The sequence below is a fragment of the Fomitopsis serialis genome, assembly GCF_022376445.1.
Source record: "Fomitopsis serialis strain Sig1Antser10 chromosome Unknown B0H18scaffold_6, whole genome shotgun sequence".
Classification (NCBI taxonomy): Eukaryota; Fungi; Basidiomycota; class Agaricomycetes; order Polyporales; family Fomitopsidaceae; genus Fomitopsis; species Fomitopsis serialis.
Window position 1 is genome coordinate 260,731 of NW_025954966.1, and position 22,851 is coordinate 283,581.

Here is a 22,851-nt window from a genome sequence, read left to right on the forward strand (position 1 = left end):
ATAGCAAGCAGGCTGTCTGCGAGCAGCAGTCAACCACCGACATGCCCGAGGAAGGTTAATCAATCGTTGACGAAGTTTCGCAAATGTCGACGAAGGCTTGAGCAAGGTACGGGTGCAGAGGCGCGTCTAGGAAATGTGCGCATCAATCCCAGCGTTTACGTCTCCATGACAGGGACGAAACATTGAAGCACCGGCGATGCCCGACACATAGGCGGCTATTGCCAGACTCAATCTCGGAAAACAATGTGGGATACGCAATTACGCTCCCTGGACAACGGGCGTCCAGCGCCTCGCGCGGCAAGACGAGAGGGACGATAGTATGAGACGCCCGCGCTCCCTGCCCTCAGACTAAGCCTGAGGACGAGTGGCCACGCCTGTCATCAAAGCAGCTCGCCGACAGCAATTTCAACAACCCTAAAGAAAGTCGGGGCGCGCACCATTGAGAGTGCAGGCGCAGGACGCGGGGGACTGATAGACTTGGGGCAGGAGGACGGGTGGCGCTCTGCGATCCGATGATGCGACCACGGGACTGCACTGCAGCGCACTCGGGCTCGCTGTGGCCTCAGTTGCTTGAGGAAGGAGCGGGCAGAAGTTGGACAAAAGTGATGTACCTGATCCGAATGCAAGACAGTCGTCGGCGGCTCCCAGGGTCCTTGCCATCGGCGCAGACAGACGAAACAGACGTGCTATACCCCGGGTACCGGCCAATCTTCGGTGCTCAGTCACCCACACTTAGCAGGAAAGTTCAGTGACCTGCTGGTTTGTCGCAGAGTTAGCGCGGATTGCGGGATGGTTACGAAGTGTAGCGCCTGACCACCGACTTCGAAACCATCACCTCCATTGAGGTTGTAAACTGGGGGGCTGGACAAATCCACAAAAAACAACGACGCATCTCTCGTACAATGCGGGTGGAAGACGATCAGTCACGATTTGAGACTTGATCGTCGGGCACCCACATGTGTCGCTAGTACTTACGGTATGGAGTCGATCGATCTGCCGTAAGGAGATTGAGGTCCACATCTTCGTAGCGGACCGCGGTGAAGCGCGTCCTGCGGGTGTTGCCGTGGTCGCTGTAACTTGCAAACCAGCGAAGCGACTCAAACGCTTGCGGGCGGGGCGCGCGAGCCTCCTCGTGTAGTTGACATTGTTCCAACATGCTGGTTAGTGGCCACCGAGGCAGGTGATTGTCAATGACCGCGCGCCTTTAGTACCCTGCGCGTCAAGCTATGGCGACGGCGCCAGCAACTTGGACAAGATTCGACATGTGTGAGAGAACATGCAGCCTGCGCAAGGCCCATATCATTGCACCGGAAGGCGGCAATGTGGAGAATAGATACGTCCGGAATTCAGGGGCGTTGGGTATCAACCTGAGAAGCTTCACCGTATTGACGAGCAGGACCCTGTGCGCCCTCCGCCGGTTGTCATTCGTGTAAACTTGCACAATAGTCAATACTCCACCTTCTGCAGTTATGGTTCTGCTGCTATAGTCCATGATATTACATACTGACAGTGACGACACGTACTTCCCATTTCTCGGTGAAGGAGTCGGTGAGCGGTGGCGCAGTGCGCTGCTGAGCGAACGCGAGCATGTGACTGACGCGTCACAAGTCAAGTCCGAAGCGCGTCGTGCTCTGTCGTGCTCGTCTCTTCTTCCACCTTGACCAGGACGAACGACCATGGCTGCAAGGCATTCGTTACCACCAAATTCAGCTGACTCCGGGAGGAATGAGAGCCTCGGTATCCTCACCCTGAACAGATTGTCGCAGTACCGCATGCACGTCGCACGATGCTGGAAGCGGTACGTACTTCAAATACCCCTCGTTCACGTTGCGCGGTTGAAGTTGTCCCGCATATAGTGACTCCAAATGACCGCAACATCGACAAAATATCGAACAGTACGGGCCACGGCGCTACAAGTCTGATTGTTTCAAAGCCGCTCTGACCAAAGACGTTGTCACTCACACGCAATGCTGTAGCTTCGCTTCCCGAACGCATACACAAGGTCATTCAATGGTGACGCTTCTAAGATAGTCCTCTAATAGCCTGAGACCCGGAGTGCGTGGCAGTACCGATGGCAATTACCAAGATTATAGATGCGCAAACGACCGACAAGTACAGGCGTCCGGAGCTTGCTCCAAGACGAGATAATAATACACAAGTCCAACATTCCCGACCAGACGTAGCGCCGCAGGAAGCCCTCCCCCGCGCGCTCAGAAGTTCTCTGTTGGACGAAGACACAAAAGGATCATGATGAGCGACTAGCGTACGGATGGCAACGGGGCCGGACTTACCCTTGCCGAAGAAGAACCTGGTGCCTTCGGGCGTCGAGTATTTGTTCGAACAGATGTGGAGCTGCTTCGAGAGCGCCCCGGGCCCGCAGAAGAACTACAGAAGAGCGAGGATCAGACACGGCGACGCGGGGCGCGCGGGCGAATGAGAAGCTACGTACTACACCGACATCCGTCTCGGGATGCTTCTCCGCGATAGAGCTGAAAACCCTGTCCCAGTTGGGGCGACCATAGTGCGTGGGGGCACGGAGAGACGTGATAGCGTCCTTCTCGGCACCGACGTCCTGGACCTGTTGTAGACACGCGTGTCAGCATGTGCGTCCCACCAAGACGGCGGCCACCGGCAGTACGTACAATGATGTTGTTCATGTCATCCTCCTTAATCTTTGCAGTCAGGTAAATGTTGATTTCAATCCGGTTCTGAGTATCCTGCTCCTCGATAGCCTGCAGCAGAGAGTGGAACCACTCGGCGGAGCCAAAGTCACGGATGACCCAGGTAAAGTAGACCTTCGACAGACGCGTGGGCTTCGACCTGTCGAGGTTGTTCATGCGGTACCATACGGACTTCAGAATACTATCCAACGAAAATACAGTCAGCGTCCATCGCGGTCAATAATCACAGAAGGACGTACGAAGCGAACGGTGTCACACCAATACCGGCGCCGACGAGCAGGACCGTCTCGAAATTGAGGAAATCCTCCGAAGCCGAACCAAACGGACCGTCGACCATAACGCGCGGCAAGACACGGTTGACAGGAGGGTTGGCCGCCGTGCCGATGAGCTTGCCACTGTCTCCACCTTTCTCCTTGCTGAAGTCGGCACCGACCGCCTCGCCGAGCGCGCGGGTGAAGTCACCAACGACACGAATATGCACCGAGATGTAGTCCTCCTCAGGAGCGCTGGCAGTCTCTTAACGTTAACATGGTCGGGTTGGAGAACGTGCGCATTACGCACCTGGTGAGCGTAAACGGGTGCCACTGGAAGTACGAGACCTCAGGGCAGTGAAGGAAGATGTACTGGCCTGCACGCGTAGGGGTATTCTCCTTTTTGATCTGAAGCTCAATGACATTGGACGGGTGCTGGATGACCTTGGAGATGTAGGTGCGGTGGCGCGAGCGAACCTCACGAAGGATACGCTCGAACGTGAAGATGCAACCACCGACGAGCCAGTAACGCTGCGCACTTGTCAGCAACAGCATCGATGTAAGTCAAACGAGGGACCTACCCAGAAGACACCGATCGTGTTCCACGAGCAGAAGGGCGCACGATCAGGCTGGATCATGCAGAACATACCATGGAGCTGCCAGTTGAGGAAGAAGACGAGGAAGAGGTGGTGCGAGTACCAGAACCGCTCGAAGTTGGCACGGCGAGGCTTCTCCCGTGCGTACCAGGCCATGATACCAAGAGCAACGGTCATGATCCAGCCGGTAAGACCAGGGCCAGTGATGAAGTTGGCCTCGAGGAAGGCAACGAAACGCTTGCCGGGGGTGTCCGCGAGTGGGTCAACGAAGGCTAGCTCGGTGAAGTTGACCATGTGCGCGGCGATGTGGACGAAGGAGAAGAAGCAGATGCCCCATCCGACGGCCTTGTGGAACGTGATGTTCTTGTCGAAAGGAATGTAGTGGTTGAGAGGCGTCCGACGGAGGAGGGAGATGAAGTTCCGGCAGACGGGCAGGAGGATGAACGCAACCTCGACATGGAGGACGAGGGCGGCACCACGGGCAATCGCTAGAAGGAGCAAGCAATAAGACACGAGAATACGATAGAGGACATGCACGGTACGTACGATACGTCACATGGAAGGTTGCGCGGGCGCCTACCAAGTCATCGCTCGTACCGTAGTAGAATGCACCGAAGAGGATGACGAGGACGTGGAGGAGGATGAAGAAGATGAAGAACAGCCTCTTTCCACCCTCGTTAATCATCCAGACGTTGAATCGTTCCATCCATCCCGTAGGCCTGTACGGGGCTGCGGGCATCGAACTAGTGGTGTTCGTCCTCTGGAGGGGCTGCAGACGTCTGCGCTCGGTCTTATTGCGCTGCAAGTGACTGGGCTCGAGCCCGTTGTCGGCGAACGGATTGGCCATGTCGGGGTGCTGGGACAGGGGCGGTATCTTGCCGTCGGAGAAGTCGAGGCTGGAGGCGCGCTTCCACTTATTGGACATGGACGGTTTGACGGGCGCTGCGTATGTCGACGTCCTGCGCAGCGGGCAAAAAGGAGAGAGGACCGGCCTGAAGCAAAGGACTGTAAGGTATCCGAAGACGAAGGAGGAGGAAGAGGAGCAAGGAAGATAAAGGTGGGCTCTAGGCTGTGAGAACGTAAACGCGGCAAGAGTGCTTTTTGATGTCCTCTCGGCGACGTTGCCATGACAGGCACAACCTATTTGGCCCGTAGGTCGTCCGCCCGTCCCGGTTGCGCATGCGCAGCGATCTCCATACCTACCACCGTGATTCTTCCTGACCCAGGCCGCTCTGGCTCGCCTTATCTGCATGCCTCGCTCATCGTCCCCGACGTCCTCCAGCGCGGCGCGGGCAACGAGCAGACCAGGCGCTCGTGTCCTAACACAGTCCTAATGCGGAAGGCACAACCGACAGGTGTGGCTGTACATAACTTAGCAGGTAATCACGCAAGGACGTCCATCTCTGATACCCATCGAACAGACGAGTTCACCTTCCGCAGCTACGCTATTTAACTACGCTCTTCTTCACCAACCCTCGCATCATCGGCATGGCCTTGGGCTCATGCCGTCGCGTTGCACGCTGGGAAGTCACTCGGCATTAGTAATAACTCAGGGCGGGGTCAGCACCACGGTGAGCCTACCACTCAGGCCCGTTTGGCTCAAGACATTGTAACAGTTGTACGTCGCTGTCGTGCCACTGGGTGGCTCAATTCGATGTTCTGAAACGATAGATCCGGACATGGGGCCGCCGGGCTGCACTCTATGTCAACCACTGTCCACGAAGCCGTCAGCGGCACGTCGGACGGCGACGCGATGGGAATCCTTACGCAGGTCTGTCGATGCTGTACCAGTGAAGTTGACGAATGTGAGGCCGCCGAACTGATATTTTGACGGAGCATCGCCCCTGCGTGGGCGTGGCCATGTCCATCAGTTCATGACAGACACTCCGGTATCTGCCAGGTCCACTCACGCATGTCCAGAGTTCGTCTGGTAAAGCTGAATGGGGTATGTCACATTGTCAAGTTCGAAGTTGCGTGCAAGAACGCTCGTCGTTGTCCCTACGCCGCGGCGCAGGTTTCAGTAGAGTCGTTCCGGTACACGGCAGCCGGTTGCTTACCTGGTCCGCCACCGCCCTCGACAGGAGGGAAGCCAATGGTCGTCCCAGTCCACGACTTGAAGTAAACCTGTACCAGGGTTAGGCCAACTGAACACTGACTGAAGGGTTAACTGACGCCGTGCTCCATGTAAGGCTGTATCGTCGGATCCGGTCTAATCATCTGTGTTGAGTGATCTCCTGTTCAGCCTTACAATCCTGTGGACTGTCGGCAATCTCACCGTGACATCCTCTAGCGTGATATTCTCAACGTTGTCGTACTGCGATGTGTACGTCAGCCAGACTCGGCCCGACGTCTGCTCAGGCCATAGTGCGAGGTATTGACCAGGTTGTAGTACTGCCCCAAGGAACCGAATGCGATCCCAGTGCCGCCGGTGCAGGTGATATTCTTGGCGTATACATTCGTCGAGTTCTGCGGACCAAAATTGCGGTGAGTATCCAGCTGTCCAGCTATGCGATGGCAGGTGTCCACATACGCCTTTGATTGCGATGCAGTCATCTCCGAGCGTAATCTGTGCGGTGTATCTTCGTCAGCGTCGCTCGCACGGCGGTCATATCAAGCACTTACATCCCAGTTAGCAGCGTAATGTTATCCGACCGGAATGTGTCGATACCTGCATGGCCCATTGCATCAACATCCGTTGGATGCACCGCTCACAGGCGTGCTCACCGTCCGTGTTCCACACAATGCTACGAACAAGTAAGCACCTACCCGTCGAATGTATCACAGTCCGAGCACTTACTTCTGGTTGTAATACAGAGGATCCGAGTTCGTCGCATTGCAGTACATTCCGTCATACACTACGCTCTGGCTTTCTGCCACGGCGTTGCACCAGAACGGCTGGCCTTCTATCCGGAAGTTCGCAATGGTACCCCGGAGCGCGCGGTACACAGTGAGAGCAACCGGGCGGCCGTCGCCGTCAATGCGTGTCCCGTTGCCGTACCATGACCACCAGTACTGCCCGTTCCCAATGATCCCCCCGGTATTGTGCGCGTCGACCACGAAGTCGCTCCCTGTGATCACGAACCAAGATGCTTGGCTCTATCCGCGAGTTCTTGGGTTAGTAGACTGATGCTTTGTTCTCGTTCGGCGCGGCGCACCTGGATGAAGATGACGCGGTACGTGTTTTCGGGATACATCCAGTACGGCAAGTCCGCAACGAACTGCGTATGCTTCAGCATGCTATATCGCCCCGTTCGCGGACAACTCACGTTCAGGTAGCCATGAAGGTCCACTCTGGATCCCACCAAGTCCCATGTCATTTTCCTATGACACAGTGAGCCCTCTCGCGCAGACAGTGCGAAGCTAGGCTGACCTCGTAACATTGTATTCTCCTGGAGCGAAGACCGTCGTCCCATAGTGCCCACAAAGCGCAATAGCAGCCTCGATCTTCGAACCCGCATCAGTACATCGTTCCGTGACGCGTCCCATGCACAGCGAACCTGGCTCGTGTCATCCTGTTCACTGCCTAACGGCTCGAGCGTGCACGTTTTGTTTCCCGCAAAGTACTGGAACCCAGACACGAGTGTTCGCGCGAAACAGAGGCTCGCCAGAAGCAGCGAAGGCAACCTAGCAATCATCGTCTCGAGAGGATAGGCTGGAGTTCGCGTGACGGGGAATGTCTCGGGTTTGTGTGCATCTTATATTCGAGGACGGGTCGTTGGGAACATCAATCGCGGTCACAAGGATCGGCAAAGGGTGTCTAACGCGTCGAACACGTGTACTGGCGGTCCGGTTGGTATTAAGCAATATCGGAATGGAACAGCCGTCTATGCCGCGGTGGATGATCCTCGGGGCGAATCTTACCCCATAGTCACTGTTAGCGAGAGATGTTGGCAAGCATATGACAGGAATATGTTCTGTCAGGTGGTATTATTGTTGAAGAATGTCCGGTGGTGGTTCATGGCGTTGGGCACCTTTTATGGCCATCAAAAACAAAAATAAAACAAGAGTAAAATAACGAGCCCAGTTTATGGACGTTGGGGGGTTTGAACCCTCGACCTCACGCATTCATTATCCATAGGAGATGCAAAGCGTGCGCGCTACCACTGTGCCAAACGCCCGTAAGCAACTATCTCTCCGGCCTTTATCATGCGCGCCAGTTAGAGACAAACGATCCCCCTAGCATGTCTCAACACAATCCACATCCTCCAATCCATACGCTCTTACAAGGCTTGCCGTCTGCGCTTCCAACGCCATCTAGTCGAGACAAGATCTCGAAGCCCTCCTTGAGCATGCCAAAGACGACATACTTCCCATGCATCTTCACCAGCTTTGTTTCGTCTTCGGTGAGCACAACGAAGAATTGCGACGAGTTGGTGTTCTTCCCGGAGTTGGCCATAGCAAGTGATCCACGGGTGAGCTTTCTCTTGAGGCCCTCCTTCTCGTCATTAAACTTCCCACCATAGGTTGACTGTGGCAGATTGAACAATGCACTATTAGCTCGGCCCATCTGCGCCGGCGTACGATCTCACCTCTCCACCGCTACCATCTCCTCTGGTGACATCTCCGCCTTGCGCCACAAAGCCTTTGACGATCCGGTGGATCGGGCAATCGAGGTAGTGCAACTTTTTCTTCGGTGCATTTTTGCACATCCCTTTCTCCCCTGTGCATAGCGCGATGAAGTTTCCTCTCGTCTTCGCGAGCCCTGGAGATGAATCGAGATGGAAGACCAGCCGGCCTACGAGCAGCGGCGGCGGAGGTTCGAAGCGCATTTGCCTCGAACTCTGTCGACTCTCCTCGTCAGAGAGGCCTTATGTGAACTACGATGGCAACATACATCGAGCTCCCTCAGAATATCGCGCTGCTCTTCTGACAACTCGGCGGGCGTTGAAGGAAGCCCGTAGATGTGTGCATTCTTAGACAACAAGGCAGATGTAGCTGAATACTCGGCTTCTGCGAGAGCACACGCGTCCTGGTCGCCTATACACACATCGAGGTAGGCAAGCGAATTAGAGGCCATGAGTAGAAACGGAGTGATCGACGACTGTCTGACGGTAGTGGTGGAGCGAAGCCAGGAGATGGAGGGTCTGCTTGCGGAGCCTGTCGTAACTTACTATTAGCGGTAGCGGAACTTTGTTGCTGCTCAGTGCATATAGGGCTAATCTGGATGAATCAACAAGTCTCAGTTGCGAGGTGAGTAAGATCCCTTCAATATGTCTCGGTACTTGACTGCTCCCCTTACGTAGTATGAGAGACACAAGCCCGACCGCTTGTAGCAAATGGACACAAAAGGCTATCTACAGTCGTATCTCAACGATAGTATCATGTCGAGGTAGTCTCGCAGCCTAGCAGCATTGTCAATGAGTTACAGTGCATATTGCATGACTCGGAGATCACTTACTAGATAGTCCCTGCTGGCTGACGACGTTCGTACAGGTATACACCGGCTCTGCTCCAGTATTCACGGTGATATTGATGTTCTCAAACACCATTCCAGGGCAAGGCGCGGCTGGGCTGCATGCTATATCAACAACTGCCAGTCCGTTAGGGGCGTCGACTTGCATATGCCAAGCGAAGCACGTACTGGTACTGCCCGATGATGTACCTGTGAAGTTGTAGAAGCTCAGGTTCGCGAATTGCAGCGTTGATGGTGAGTCGCCTCTGAACACATGTTAACTTCGCTCAACTCACGCGCTGACAACAGGTACACACGGGTGCGCTCCATTGGTCTGATACACATGGATAGGCAGAGAGACGTTATACAACTCTGCGTTGCGGACGGTGACATTCGTGACAAGACCTGCATTAGCCGTGTGTCAGCATTCTGCCTCGCGATTCGGCAAACTTGCACCTACCTCCACCCCCACCGCCATTGTCGGGAGGGTGACCGATGGTTGTGCCGGACCAGGACTTGAAATAAACCTGACATGCGGCAATCAAGAAGCTGTTCGCTGTGACAAGCCGTGGCACGTACCGCACTGCCCATGTTCGGCTGGATCTCTGGATCGATGTGCAACAACTACAGTACGGAGACATCAACACGAGTCAGTTGTTGTACACGTTTACTCACGCGAATGTCTTCCAGTGTCACATTTCCGACGCGGTCAAACTGCATCTCACAGTCAGCGATTCCTCGTCGAGTGAGGTCGTTTGATCTGGTACGTACGAGATTTGCATATTGCCCTAGAGAACCGAAAGCGATACCGTTGCCGCCGCGGCATGTGATGTTCTGAAAGTAGAGGTTTGTGGAGTTCTTTATATTTGCGTCAAGCTTCGGTTCGCGAGCTCAGGCTGTAGGTAAGGCTCCCTACCCCCTTGATCGCAAGACAGTCGTCTCCTAACGTAATCTGTTCAATCCGTCAGGACCATCAGGACCACCAGTCGATGTTCGGCACTCAGAACCTACATCCCAGTTGAGCAACGTGACGTTGTCCGCTCGGAATGTATCGATACCTAACTTCCTAGGTCAGACCCGGTGCATCGTCGCATGTCCAGAGACCGAACTCACCGTCCGTGTTCGGGACGACGCTACCGCACGCATGTAAGCGATATCAACTGCAGCATGATCCTAATGTTGCTCACTTGTACCCATAGTACTCTGGATTCGTGTTCGTCGCGTTGCAATACATCCCGTCGTACACCACGTCCTTGGACTCCGCGACCGTATTGCACCAGAACGGCTGGCCCTCGATCCTGAAGTCCTTGACGACGCCTCTCAGAACGCGCCAGAGTGTGAAGGCGATAGGCCGCCCATCGCCGTCAAGTCGGCTGGTGGTCCCATACCAGTTCCACCAGTACTGCCCGTTGCCGATGATCCCACCGGTGTTATGCGCATCAATGGTGAAGTCGCGCCCTGTGACAACGAACCACGATGCTTGGTCCTGCAGAGACTGTCAGTAAGAGCTCGGTTCCTGATCGGATTAATGGATCACCTGAATGTACACGACACGGTACGTGTTTTCTGGGTTCATCCAGTAAGGCAAATTCGCTGTGAACTGTGGTCCCGGGTTAGCAGGCGGTGAACAGCGTGACTTCAATGCGCACGTTGAGATAACCATGTAGGTCAACCCTGGCCTCGACCAGGTTCCACATCATCTTCCTGTACATTGGTAAGTCCGTTATGAGTCGATAGCCGCGTCGAGCACACTAACCTCGTCACGTTGTAGACACCGTCGGAGATGACTGTCGTTCCATAATGGCCGCATCGCGAAACGGCAGCCTCGATCTGTTCACGAGTGTTCAAGGTAGTCGAATAGCGGTTCGCACCTCGGCGCAGTTAGACGGACCTGGTCTGTATCGTCCTGTCCCTCTCCCAACGGCTGGATGGTACATGTATTGCCCGCCTTCAATTCTTCCGCCCACGCTAGCACCCGCGTAATATGAAGGCCCGCAATCAAGACTGCCAGGAGCACGCGCACGGAAAGCATCTTCCTAGTTCCTGGTGGGTGCAGCTGGCACAGCCGGCGATTCCGAGTCAGCGAGAATGGTCACTGTCGATGGCCAACCCCCCAATAAATATCCGGGCGACGCGAGCCCTCGCCGCGGCGGCGTAAGTCATGCGTGTGGGCCGTTTTGTTAAATGCACACGCTTTGGATGGTCATCTGTGCAATTGCAGCGGGCCGGCGGTGGTCGACGCTAACCTCAATCTGCCAAGTACCCTGTGCAACCTTTTTGTATTCTTGTTGTAAGTATGATGTGACGTTCGAGGCAGACGGACCGGGCCCGACTTCAATATGACGGCGTCGTCAATATCAATGTCCTTAACATCCGCAACATCGATTTCAAGGATCATCCAGATTGCACACCGTGTGTCGAGCGCTTTAACCGCTTTCTTCCAGCGCGTGGCTGTCGTGGAACATGGATCACTGATCAATCCGGATCATCGATGCGGATGCGACCGACTTGGCCGACTCAACGTATATAAGTAGGTAACCCGTCCCTATAGCCATCCCCCTCCTCGAGCTTCCCACCAGTCCTCCCACAGATCGACTACCAGTCGCGTTGACAGCCCGTGTTCTGAAGGCGATAGCTGCGGCGGACCCGCTCGATACTACGTACTAGCGTACTACCTCCGACGGGTTCGATTTGTGCACACCTCCCGCGCGTGGCAAGGTCGCTCAAGAATATGTGAGGAGACTGGACGCTCATTCGTTATGAGTGATTACACATTCTGCTGCGTGCGTAATCACTTGTAACTTGCCGTGCCACTGTCTGAGGATCAAGCACACCTTTTGAGTTACGAGCTGTCATCCGAGATACGTGGACATATCAGCCTGTGGCCAATACGCACGGCGACCCTAGATCCTTCGCAGATCCCAAGAATTTCCTTCACTGCCTCGTCTTGACAGTCCGACTCTATATTCGGCTTGAATGATACGGCCTAGAAATGACGTTTACTCGCAGCAATCCTTGGGGTTTTATTCTATCATACCTTGACGTGGCATGAGCACACTTGATGCATAGTCATTTGTACTGCATGCCGCTGCGAGTCTCGGTCAGCTCTGGTGTGCGATACTTCGAGTTCCTTCTCCCCCTTCGTCGTCACTGACGTACCTTCCGCTTTCAAGTTGCAGGGACCTACAGAGGACGAAATACTTATGGCGACCATTTCCGGATCACCACACGCCGTCGATTCAGACGGATGACTCTCGCCCTCCGTAAGAGTAGTCGCATCTCCCGCCGCAAGCTAATGTACGGTAGCATGTCTATCGCTCACGAGTCCGTGATGCGTGGCGCTCGCTTCTCTCAGGCGTCCATGTCTCACTGCTGTCGGTCTCCCCTTCGATCCTCCTGCCTTCGGCATCCTATTTCGACTTCTCTTTCAGTGGGACCAGCGCCTACCCAGTGACCAGGTACCAGGAGACGCGCACCTCAGGCCTTCTTCTTCAGTCGCTCATCTCCGTGTCGCCTGTATGAGTACACGTGAGTGACGTTACTTCTGGGATCTCCATCGCTATGTTTACTGTCAGGCGCGACTCGAGAACAGTTGTATCCGTACAAAGAATGCTCCCTTTTCATTGTCCGGCAACCCCAGGGGATGAGACCCTGGTTTGTTATGAGTGGTTATTCAATTTTGCGTATTCACTCATAACATGCCAGTGTCTTATCCTAGACGGCAACACATTCACTACGTACTGACGAAGTCAGGTCACGCCATGATGTATTCGTTATGCGGCGACCAGCGATCAGACAGAAGCTGTTGTATCAGAAGCTCAGTATTACCTGCACGAACAAGGAGGCTCGAGTATGGTACGTAAGATGCTGTGTCCGAGTCGCTTTACGTTGGTTCACGCTCCTCTCGTATTACAGTCACTGTGTTCATCTACAGTTACCAAACCCGATAACATGCAGTAAAAAGATTTACTAGTAACTCGCTGTAATCACAAGGTGTATCTTGGTCTGAACATATGTCAGAAGCTATTGACGTCAATAGTCAATGTTAGTTATGAGTAGTTGTTCAATTCTGCCTAGCGCCTGAGGCCTCAGCTGTCCGATAGTGCGACTCCAGCCTCTCACCCAGTCGCACATAGACAGCGTCCATCCAGCGCCAGAATGTGGGATCCTTGCCCGATGGCTTAAAAGGATTCCCGTCTTCATCGTCAGCATCACTAACAGTTGGATGCCTGGACGCGGGGGTGCTGTATCCGGCGGACATGTATCCCGCTGAGTCCGCCGAAGTCACAGAAGGTGATTCTTGATCTGAAGGGTTGCTCCAGTCCACAATGCTGCTTGACTCTGGGGAGAATATCGGCAGCGACGGGGATGACCCCTCGCTCGAGACAGGCGAGTGCCATCCTAGTAGAGAGTTGTCGGCGGGGTGCGGGATTACATGGTCCGGAGGATCGAGCGGCCGTAACGGTGTCGGCAGGAGTAGACCTGGCGCGGCGTCCACGGAAAGCGCACCTTCCCCTTGCCCTGATTGGAAGCCCAGCGATGGCCCGGGCCCGGGTTGAAGTGGCATTTCTGCCTTGTTTACGGAGATCCCCCGCCGGCGAGGGAGTGGCTTCATGGTGCGCGGGAGCCACTGATTCTCTAGCGAGGCGTCCAACCGCATGTCCATCGCGGGTGATGGCGACCGCCGCCGACTCGACAGCGCATCGGTGGGTTGAAGTTGCGAGTTGCGATTCGCAGGGTCCAGAAGCCCATCCCGGGGTATCAGGCTCTCAAAACCTGGCGCACTGCCAGGCGAAGTGTACTGGCTCGCCACGGCGCGCCCGCCGACAAGGATCTCACCAGGAGGGATTGCGCTCAGTGTTTGGGCTTCATGACCAAGTTCCGATATCGGGTCTTCAAAGAGTGAGTGCAGGCGCGAACTCGTAGGCACTTTATCTGCTGTTTCTGGTGCGGATGTATATGCTACCTGGGAATATCGAGTCATTTCATGGACTGGTCCACCCCACGACTGTTCGATTCGAGCCGCGCTGGCAGCGCTCTCTCGCTTGTACTTGGGTCGCTTTTTTCTTGGAACAGGTTGTTCATCGACGTCGTCAGTGCCGTCACTAGCGTCCGCCGTTTCTTGCCGCTTGCGACTAGTAGAGGACGCGGTGGGCACGACCGTCGTCCTGGCCGTCGTCTGCGTCTTTCTCTAGTGAGCCGGTCTCGGTGCGGTTCGAGGGCGGCTTCAGGACCCCGGGCAAGGCGCTTATACGTCCGATCCTGGTGCGGCCATAACCAGCCCAAATAGGGCGCTCATGTCCGATCCTGGTGCGGCCATAGACCTGCCAGAGCTCGCGCCATGTCCGATCCATATGCGGCCATAGATGCTGTCACGTTCGCATGTCCTATCCGTATGCGGCCATAAATTGACCTCGTGGTCGCCTTTGACGGCGAAGCCAGTATCGCGAGATTGGTATGTAGCATACTTCACGTCGTGGATCTCTCAGCAGCTAAGCAATGCTACTAACTTCTGTGGATGGCATCGCGGGTGATGGTATCTGCTCGGGCCTGGAAGATAACTTACTGATTCGCTACGATGATCGCATGCAGCTGCTTGTTATGATTGGGACCCCGGAATTGCAGATTCTCTGAATGCGTCCGTCATGTGGGACTTGGTAGACTGGCCAAGCTTGTATTGTACTACAATGTGAGTCTCGCCTCCTGTTTACAGAATACTATACATAGCTGTATTCACGCTGAATTCATGCACCGCAGTGTAGGATTTACGCGCGCAACGCGTCTCATTAGCCTCTCTCGCAGATCACGCGCCGATGGCTCGACACGGACACATGAAGATTGCTAGTAGGGTGCGTTCGACCTGGTTTGGCTGACCAAGATACAGGAGACTAAAGCATCTCGTTCTTCGAAGGCTACCACTCGTCCGGAGACACGTACGCGTTCTTCAAGGCGGGGGCCACTCAATCATTGTGCCTGACATGCTTGGCTACGGCGGCATGGACTATGGCGTACCGTTTGACGCAAAAATCCATACCCCCTACATGAATCGGAAACACCCCCTACATATGTTCGCCACCCACTGCATACACTTTCGCAACACAGCTACATACATTCCCGCTACCCACACAGTACTACAATATATTTCGGTACGGACCCCACTACATGTTCTGCAACTGACTACCCTACATATATCGCACCGTCATTACGTAATCATCCATTCTCAGTAAGTCCTTTCTATGGACTCGGTTACATAGCTTTCTTCCCCCCGTCGAGCGAATGGGCAGAACCACCGCTCGGCTTGTACGACGCGCTCATTGCGAGCATCAACCCGCTAGGCCCGCTCGATGTTGAGCGTCGCGAGCCCGCGCTGAGTCGACGGTCGGTGCTCCGGGCGCTAGCGCACAGCGCGCTGCTCTCGACCGCCACGACCATTGCCACGACCGCAACTCTGCCACCACGACCACCCAGCCTCTCATCAAGGCGCTCGCACTGTCCCAACGGGCAGGCGAGCTGAAGTCAGTGACAATCCTGAACTGCCGCCAGCTTAGTTAGGAGCACCCGACAACCCCTCTGCGCGCGGTACAAGACCGGTGCATCCTTCCTCTCCCGGGCCTCAAAAGCCACCCGGGGGACCTCCACTCGACCCTCTCACCTCCTCTCTCGTATCTGGCGACGTCTCTTCAGCTCCCGCGGCTCTGGCGACACGCAACAAGGCCGCGCGGCTCCGGACGTGCACGACCCGTGTGCAAGCCCAGCGCCGAGCAACAACGCTGCTCAGACAACCGAGAACGCCGCGAGAGAGATGCAGAAGGAGGAAGGGGAGAAAGGCAGGAAGAGATAAGAGGGGGAAGGGCGCGGGACGAGCAGAAAAGACGAGCACGAAGGCTCGGATACCGCAGGTACGCCCTCGATCCCGCCTCGCCGTCCCCGCTCCCAGTGCCCACGCCAGTAGGCGTATCGACGCACGAGGCATCCGTCGTGCGTCCTACTGGCCACGAACACGGAACGCCCGACTTTCGGGACGACCTCTGTGTCGTACCCACCACGTTGCACGGCAACACGGGGGACGCACAGAGCTGCGCGTCCGACGTGCCCGTGTCGTCGACACTGCCCGCGCCAGCAGGCGTACCAACGAGCAAGAAGCCGTGGTGCGCTCTGCTGGCCAAGAAGACAGCGTCTTCGACTTCCGGGACGACCTCAGCGCCGTACCCGGCGTTCCCCAGGGCAACACGTCGGACGCGCATCGCTGCACGTCTGACGCGCCCCGTTCTCCTACGAACCACCACACAGACGGTACGTCGAGCACACCACTCGATGTACCCGCTGTCGACGAGAATGACGCAACGCCCGATGTACTAGCAAATGTACCCGGCATGCTCGTCGGCATCTCATGCGCGACCGATGGCCCCGAGGTACACTCTGCAAAGGTGCACCCGGTACGCACGTCACCGGCTCCAGTGCCCGAGTCGGGAAGTAGCACGACGGACAACAAGGTCGTCGCGCACTTCTCTGACGTTCAAGTCGGCGCACTGGACCTGAGCAGTAGCACGACCACCGTGTCTGCTGCCCCACTTCGCGAGGCGGCGTGTCTGGAGAGCCTTCGAGCTCTACCACACCGCCTCTTCCTATACTTCTACCACAGCACACTGCGGATACGTCGAGCCCTCTGCTTGATGCATCCGCCGCTGCTCTTTCTCTGAACACGCGCAATGTACGGCCACCCGTGCTCGCCGCCATCCAACACGCCCCTACTCGGCGTAGCGACGCACCCGGAGAACATGCTAGTTCTACCGGGTCGTCCTATTGATCCTCTACACCACGTCCGAGTCGTGTTGCGCATATGTCGAGCCCGCCGCTCGACGTACACACAGCCGACTTCCAGGGTGCGCGCGACGCATCCCATCCATGAGCGTCCTCGCCACGACCTATTATTCCCGTGTCAATGGACACGAGTCTGCCCCCGGCACCGATGTATGGTACTACGAGCACCGAGCTCGCTGCACCCGGTATTGGCGACCTTACTGGGGTAGCGAATCCTCATAACGGCCTGGCTAATGACCCGGGTGCCGCCACGACGCACGACGTGTTCGGCGTGCTACCCAGCACGACCGACGCATCTGGCTTCATCGCAAAGACACGATTGTCGTCTACGCCGAGCCCGTCGCTCTGCGTGCACGACAAGACCGACATTCGCAACCATGACCAGGTCGCCGTCGACGTACCCAGACGCACGTCAGCGACGTCTCCTTCGTCAAGGTGCGAGTCCATCATCAATACTATGCCCTGCGACACAGCCGGAGTGCAATCAAGCACGCTCGGCGCGTCCACATCTACCTTCAAGGCATACTCGTCGAGTACGGCGAGTTCATCACTCACCATGCACAGCAAGCCCACCACCTGCGATGACGTCACCATCGACGCGCCCAGAAGTACGTCGATCGACGCATCCACATCGATGTATACCAACATCAGCGACGACGCCGCGATCGACACGCTCAAAAGCTCGTCGATCAGCTTGTCGACACTGCGGCCCACATCAGCGTCGACTTCCACCTCAACGGGATGCAAGGCTCCGTAGTCGACATTGGCCATGTCGTCCAGCATCAAGGATCCGTCCGACGGCCTGGCTAACGAGCCCAGCGCTGTCGCGACGCTCGACGTGTTCGGCGTGCAGCTCAGCATGACCGACGTGTCGTACGCCTTTCATGCGACATCCATCCATCATATAGGAATTACGTCGACTCGGAGCTCGAGGCTTGATGTATTATCTGTCGATGAGTCTTCGAATGCACGGTCCGCACGCTTGTTCGTGCCTACTGATATCCGTCAAGCTTATGCCTTGATGCGCACGCATTCGGTACCCATCCCAGTAGATGGTACAGCGAACAATGAGTTCGTTGCACCTGCTGCTGGCGATTCAGTCAGGGTACTGAATCTTCGCGATGAGTTGGTCAACGAGCCCACTGTCACGAAGTACGACGTGTCCGGAGTGCAAACGAGCACGACCGGCGCGTCTTCTTCATATACTACAACACCTGCTCTTCGTACAGAGAGCACGCCGAGCTCGAGGCTTGACGTGTTCACTGTTGACGAGCCTAGCAACGCGCGCAACGCACGCTCTAACGTGCTCGCCGCGTATCTCAAACCCCATGTACTGGGTACGTCGAGCAACAGCTCGCTCGATGTACACTGTATTGATCAAATTCCTTCTGCAACGATGGAGGAGGGGGAAGGGATTGCCCGCGGTTTTCGGTCCGAGACCAAGGACTCAAGACAAGCCGAAATATCTGCAATACAAGGAGTTCCGACCGACGTTCAGAGAAGCACGTTGATCGCTATACCGATGTCTGGCATGTCTGGGCTGTATCCTACGCCCAGCGATGCTGTCGACGCGTGATCAAGCACGGTCGACGCGTCTACCCCCACTTCCACGGTCAAGACATGTTCGTCGAGTACAGCAAGCTCAACGATCACCGCACATGGCGAGCACAACACTCTCGATGATGTCGCCATCGATGTACCTCTGAGCACGTCGATCGACTCATCCGCATTGTCGATCACACCTACTCCGACAAGGGGCAAGACCAGCCCGGTCAAGGCTCCGTCAAGCGACGCAGTCAGCGTGCAATTGAGCACGACTGGCTCGTCCTCCTCTATCAAGATGCTGTCATCGAGCAGAGCGAGCCCTTCGCTCGCTGCATATGGCGAGACCGACACCGGTGACAACGCCGTGATCAACGCGCCCAAAAGCTTGTCGATCAGCTCATCGACATCGCGGCCTGCACCAGCGTCGACTGCCTCTACATCAACGGGATGCAAGGCTCCGGATTTGACACTGGCCATGTCGTCCAGCCTCAAGAACTCGGCCATGATGGACGAGAGCTCGACGAAGGACAGTACATCCAACTTAAAGGATGTACTGACTCCGTCAGCATCGCCATCAACGAGTACTGTGACTCGCCCGCAAGATGAGCTGTCTCACTCAAGCTCGTACGAGCGGTACAGGCCTCCCGCACTACGTGATCAGGCCCCAGTCCGTGCACACCAGGAGTCAAGCTCGCAGGCGCAGGAACCTTCGGCCGACGAGCAAGGCCAAAACCGGCCTGCGCTTGAGTCAAAAGTTGGATGACACATCCGCCTTGGATATACCGACATATTCTTGGCCGGAAAACTGCTGCACGTACGAGGAGCTGAGCTCGAACGTGCGCCCTACATCCTCCATCAAGACGTTGTCGCCGAGCATAGCGAGCTCGTCGACAACACTGCACACGTCAGCTTCGACAATCCGTGAGCACGACGGCGTGAAGAAACACAGTACACCCACTCTGTTGGATGTACTGCCATCTTCACGGTTGCCAGTCTTGTCGAAGACTAGGAAGCCGGGCATGTCGTCCGACACAGGGACAAGCAAGTCCGTCAGCTTCGATCGCGGAAACCCACGCGGACGCAAGTCCAACCTCGGCGCATTTGTGTCGAGTCCCTACACGTTGGGTACCCGCTGCACGTATGAAGAACCGACCTGGCATGCGTGCATGACCTCGACCACCAAGACCACCAAGCAGGTCATCGAGCAATCAATGAGGCCCAGTACATCCGAGTCGCCAGATGTACTGACCTCATCGTATGTACTCGATGGCTGAGCTGGAATCAAAGTGCCTGCCAGTGGGGCTCATCGCCTGTTACTCGTCAGCTGGCAAGCGGGCGAGTATGAGTACGAGTACGGCACAGATAGAGTCACCTCACCTGTCTCTGAGGTGGTGGCTACCTCACCCCGCATGTACATAGACCAGGTATTATGCCACAAGAGGCACGATACATCTACGATGGGTGTACCATCCTCGTCGCGCTTGACAGCAAGGCTGACCTCAACAGAATGCTCACATCCTCCACCGGAACGCGAGTAACCTTCCATGCGACCAGACAGTCATCGCACGCACAAGGAGTCGACCTCGCATGGGCATGACAAGGCTGGCACCTTCACCGATAATCTGTCCACTGAGCACCACACTCTCGAGCAGCTGCTTCACCTTCTCCATTGAGATCCTCACATAGAACGGTTTGAACGTTCAACAGAATGGTATTCATCCCCTTCATATACATAGAACACCTGTCCGTTGACTGTGAAACACCACTGATCACCCGGCATGATCCCCCTGTTTGTTAGGGCTCGGCAGTTCGAGTCCTGGACACAAGGGGCGGGCTACCCGGCGAGACTAACTATGGTGGTCGCTCGGCGACCGGGGCAGATGAGTTGATGAATTGTGAGGTCGTTAAGGGGGCGTAGAACCCGTAGAGGTCGTACGAGGACTGTTGAGTCCTCGTTAAGGTCGTTCACGCGGCTGTTGAGCTCGCGCTGGCAGTCGGCAACGAGCCGGACTGTAAGGGAGTCGGCAACGAGCCGGACTGTAAGGGAGTCGGCAACGAGCCTATCCCAGGTGCAGTGACGAGCTAACACCTTTGAGACGAGAGCACGACGAGCACTCTTGTTGATGGCCAATCCCGCAGTCATACAGCGTGAATAGTTCGCGCGCGGACGATATGGTTGGGAGTAAAAGGCTGCTTTCCATTTTGGTAAAGCGCGCGCCTTCGGCGAGACGCACGCCTAAGTGTACAAGATAGGAACAGAATAAGTAAATACTGTATGCGTCGTAAGTATCTAGGCTCGGGCAGTGAATACATGCGGGTCACGGTTAAGTATTGTACGTAGCACAGAAGAGATTTATATATGCCATCTTAATCCTGTCCGTAGTGTCCGTAACACTGTTCACAATGTCCTCTTCGCTATACAGTATCTGGAGCAGCTTGATCATCTGAAATCCGGAGTGCACCGTAGGTCGACGTCTCCGTACACTGCCGCGAAGCGGCGGGTCTCATGGATGTATCGGAAGAGACATCGTACGGCCTTGAGACGGGTGAGAAGGGTCGCGATGGAGGTTGTGACAGGTCTGAGGTCGGACGCGAGGCACACACATTGTTCATTGTATGTTGGGCAGATTAGCAGGTAGTGGTAAGTACAGTTAGAAAGACGTGCCAGTCGTGCGTCGTGTGCCGCGACAACGCTGGACTCGTTAGCCAGGCGGTCAACGGTGTCAGTGGCTCCGTAGAGTTGCCAACACCGGGTGCAGCGAGCTCGGTGCTCGTTGTACCACACATCGGTGTGGGCAGCAGACTCGGAGAAGTCGAGATGGGAATGGGCAGGATAGCGCCGAGCACGGGCAGACGCACATCACGCATGCCCTGAGGGAAAGCGACAGGGGATACATCAGCGATGAGCTCGATGTATCCGCCGCATGCGGTGGTATCGAAATACAATGAGACGGCCCGGCAGAACTAGGGGCCTCTCCGGGCGTGTCGTCAGCAGACACACTTGTAGTGCTGCTGCACAGGCCCACCACTCCATCTTTGACGTCAGGGAGGCACACAACGAACTCGTTGTTCGTCATGCTGCCTTCCGACGCGGGCGTTGCGGCCATGATGTGCGTACGGGGTCCACCATCGTGGGGTGTACTGTGTACACCGGTGCCGCCGCTCGCGCATGAGGAGTCGGCAAGCGCGCTGGGTACATTTGCGAATACACCGGGCACATCGTTGTTCTCGCTGACAGCGTGTACATCAAGTGGTAGGCTCGATGTACCCATTGTGCGGCAGATCGTAGATGGATGGGGCACGTCAGACGTGCAGCAATGTACGTCCGACATGCTATCCTGCGGAACGTCGGGTACGACCATGAGGTCGGTCCCGGAAGATGGACATGCCATCTTCGTGGCCAGCAGAGCGTACAACGGGCTTCGTGCTCGTTTGTACACCTGCTGGCGCGGGCAGTGTCGATGACACGGGCACGTCGGACGCGCAGCTCTGTGCATCCGCCGTGTTGCCGTGCAACGTGGTGGGTACGACACAGAGGTCATCCCGAAAGTCGGGCGTGCCGTGTTCGTGGCCAGCAGGACGCACGACGGACGCCTCGTGCGTCAATATGCCTGCCGGCGTGGGCACTGAGAGCGGGGACGGCGAGGCGGGAACGGGCATCGAGGGCGTACCTGCGGTATACGAGCCTTCGTGCTCGTCTTTTCTGCTCGTCCCGCGCCCTTCCCCCTCTTATCTCTTCCTGCCTTTCTCCCCTTCCTCCTTCTGCATCTCTCTCGCGGCGTTCTCGGTGGTCTGAGCAGTGTTGTTGCTCGGCGCCGAGCTTACACACGGGTCGTGCGAGTCCGGGGCCGCGCGGCCTTGTTGCGTGTCGCCAGAGCCGCGGGGAGCCGAATAGACATCGCCAGATACGAGAGAGGTGAGAGGGTCGATTGGAGGTCTCCCGGGTGGCTTTTGAGGCCCGGGAGAGGAAGGATGCACCGGTCTTGTACCATGCACAGAGGGGTTGTCGGGCACTCCTAACTGAGCTGGCGGTAGTTCAGCTTCAGCTCGCCTGTCTGTTGGGACAGTGCGAGCGCCTTGATGAGAGGTCGGGCGGTCGTGGTGGCTGCCCGGGAGGTGGTGAGAGACGAAAAGGTGGTGGCGGTCGAGAGTAGCGCGCTGGGCACTAGCGCCCGGAGCGCCCACCGTCGCCGACTCAGTGCGGGCTCGCGACGCTCAACATCGAGCGGGTCGAGCGGGTTGATGCTCGCAACGCGTCGTACAAGGCGAGCAGCGGTTCTGCCCATTCGCTCGACGGGGCGAAGAAAGCCATTGCCTTATTCGAGTCCATAGAAAGACTAAGAAAGGACTTACTTATTGAGAATGGATTACGTAATGACAGTGCGATACATGTAGGGGTAGTCGGTTGCAGAACATGTAGTGGGGTCGGCGCCGAAATATATGTAGTGTGGGCAATGAGAGTGTATGTAGTGGTATTGCGAAAGTGTATGTAGTGGGTGCCGAACATATGTAGGGGTGTTTCCGATTCATGTAGGGGGGATTCATTTTTGCATCAAACGGTACGC

At 56.2% G+C, this 22,851-nt stretch overlaps 6 protein-coding genes and 1 non-coding gene across 7 annotated transcripts; 1 reads left to right on the forward strand and 6 right to left on the reverse strand.

Moving 5' to 3' along the window:
• Window positions 1–1,968: 1,968 nt before the first annotated feature.
• B0H18DRAFT_979962 (NADPH oxidase) lies at window positions 1,969–4,619 on the reverse strand. Its single transcript, XM_048044432.1, has 8 exons — window positions 4,075–4,619; window positions 3,514–4,016; window positions 3,243–3,463; window positions 2,921–3,187; window positions 2,643–2,862; window positions 2,450–2,578; window positions 2,292–2,385; window positions 1,969–2,221 (listed from the first exon to the last, which is right to left on the reverse strand). Exons 1-8 carry the CDS (start codon window positions 4,451–4,453, stop codon window positions 2,211–2,213), a joined length of 1,824 nt encoding a protein of 607 aa, XP_047898269.1. The 5' UTR covers window positions 4,454–4,619; the 3' UTR covers window positions 1,969–2,210.
• On the reverse strand, window positions 4,620–7,048 carry B0H18DRAFT_979966 (pectin lyase fold/virulence factor). The gene is made up of 16 exons (XM_048044433.1): window positions 6,899–7,048; window positions 6,795–6,849; window positions 6,684–6,746; window positions 6,326–6,624; window positions 6,253–6,272; window positions 6,151–6,196; window positions 6,059–6,107; window positions 5,908–5,994; window positions 5,804–5,842; window positions 5,701–5,745; window positions 5,586–5,652; window positions 5,439–5,526; window positions 5,296–5,372; window positions 5,195–5,240; window positions 5,110–5,165; window positions 4,620–5,048 (listed from the first exon to the last, which is right to left on the reverse strand). The coding sequence occupies exons 1-16, from the start codon at window positions 7,012–7,014 to the stop codon at window positions 5,029–5,031; spliced, it is 1,173 nt and encodes a 390-aa protein (XP_047898270.1). The 5' UTR covers window positions 7,015–7,048; the 3' UTR covers window positions 4,620–5,028.
• A 508-nt stretch (window positions 7,049–7,556) lies between these two features.
• Window positions 7,557–7,646, reverse strand: B0H18DRAFT_t47. The gene has a single exon. It is a non-coding gene; the product is annotated as a tRNA-Ala (tRNA).
• Window positions 7,647–7,698: 52 nt separating this feature from the next.
• On the reverse strand, window positions 7,699–8,610 carry B0H18DRAFT_979976 (cyclophilin-like domain-containing protein). Its single transcript, XM_048044434.1, has 2 exons — window positions 8,058–8,610; window positions 7,699–7,996 (listed from the first exon to the last, which is right to left on the reverse strand). Exons 1-2 carry the CDS (start codon window positions 8,295–8,297, stop codon window positions 7,715–7,717), a joined length of 522 nt encoding a protein of 173 aa, XP_047898271.1. The 5' UTR covers window positions 8,298–8,610; the 3' UTR covers window positions 7,699–7,714.
• A 91-nt stretch (window positions 8,611–8,701) lies between these two features.
• Window positions 8,702–11,162, reverse strand: B0H18DRAFT_927845 (pectin lyase-like protein). The gene is made up of 16 exons (XM_048041663.1): window positions 10,812–11,162; window positions 10,677–10,750; window positions 10,570–10,624; window positions 10,458–10,520; window positions 10,108–10,406; window positions 10,034–10,053; window positions 9,932–9,978; window positions 9,837–9,872; window positions 9,692–9,778; window positions 9,596–9,634; window positions 9,500–9,544; window positions 9,381–9,447; window positions 9,238–9,325; window positions 9,110–9,186; window positions 8,927–9,058; window positions 8,702–8,870 (listed from the first exon to the last, which is right to left on the reverse strand). The coding sequence occupies exons 1-16, from the start codon at window positions 10,950–10,952 to the stop codon at window positions 8,848–8,850; spliced, it is 1,293 nt and encodes a 430-aa protein (XP_047898272.1). The 5' UTR covers window positions 10,953–11,162; the 3' UTR covers window positions 8,702–8,847.
• Window positions 11,163–12,983: 1,821 nt separating this feature from the next.
• Window positions 12,984–13,904, reverse strand: B0H18DRAFT_1114946 (uncharacterized protein; the record flags this gene model as incomplete). The annotated part of the gene is made up of 1 exon (XM_048033187.1): window positions 12,984–13,904. One exon carries the CDS (start codon window positions 13,902–13,904, stop codon window positions 12,984–12,986), a length of 921 nt encoding a protein of 306 aa, XP_047898273.1.
• An 829-nt stretch (window positions 13,905–14,733) lies between these two features.
• B0H18DRAFT_1187874 (uncharacterized protein) lies at window positions 14,734–22,437 on the forward strand (the record flags this gene model as incomplete). The annotated part of the gene is made up of 18 exons (XM_048036020.1): window positions 14,734–14,769; window positions 14,799–14,853; window positions 15,175–15,298; window positions 15,319–15,439; window positions 15,469–16,356; window positions 16,563–16,714; window positions 16,874–17,494; window positions 17,522–18,078; window positions 18,379–18,816; window positions 18,926–19,541; window positions 19,584–19,710; window positions 20,085–20,181; window positions 20,281–20,355; window positions 20,581–20,619; window positions 20,782–20,900; window positions 20,993–21,218; window positions 21,249–21,605; window positions 21,652–22,437. 18 exons carry the CDS (start codon window positions 14,734–14,736, stop codon window positions 22,080–22,082), a joined length of 5,079 nt encoding a protein of 1,692 aa, XP_047898274.1. The 3' UTR covers window positions 22,083–22,437.
• Window positions 22,438–22,851: the final 414 nt, after the last annotated feature.

Coding starts and splice junctions, on each gene's coding strand:
- B0H18DRAFT_979962 (XM_048044432.1), bottom strand. CDS start 4,453: ATGTCCAATAAGTGGAAGCGCGCCTCCAGCCTCGACTTCTCCGACGGC. Junction 3,464..3,513: donor ACACGATCGGTGTCTTCTGG/GTAGGTCCCTCG, acceptor ACAAGTGCGCAG/CGTTACTGGCTCGTCGGTGG. Junction 2,863..2,920: donor GGTGTGACACCGTTCGCTTC/GTACGTCCTTCT, acceptor TTCGTTGGATAG/TATTCTGAAGTCCGTATGGT.
- B0H18DRAFT_979966 (XM_048044433.1), bottom strand. CDS start 7,014: ATGGGACGCGTCACGGAACGATGTACTGATGCGGGTTCGAAGATCGAG. Junction 6,625..6,683: donor ACCGCGTCATCTTCATCCAG/GTGCGCCGCGCC, acceptor ACTCGCGGATAG/AGCCAAGCATCTTGGTTCGT. Junction 6,197..6,252: donor CATTGTGTGGAACACGGACG/GTGAGCACGCCT, acceptor TGGGCCATGCAG/GTATCGACACATTCCGGTCG.
- B0H18DRAFT_979976 (XM_048044434.1), bottom strand. CDS start 8,297: ATGCGCTTCGAACCTCCGCCGCCGCTGCTCGTAGGCCGGCTGGTCTTC. Junction 7,997..8,057: donor GAGATGGTAGCGGTGGAGAG/GTGAGATCGTAC, acceptor AATCTGCCACAG/TCAACCTATGGTGGGAAGTT.
- B0H18DRAFT_927845 (XM_048041663.1), bottom strand. CDS start 10,952: ATGCTTTCCGTGCGCGTGCTCCTGGCAGTCTTGATTGCGGGCCTTCAT. Junction 10,751..10,811: donor GACAGGACGATACAGACCAG/GTCCGTCTAACT, acceptor ACTCGTGAACAG/ATCGAGGCTGCCGTTTCGCG. Junction 10,054..10,107: donor CCAGAGTACTATGGGTACAA/GTGAGCAACATT, acceptor TGCGTGCGGTAG/CGTCGTCCCGAACACGGACG.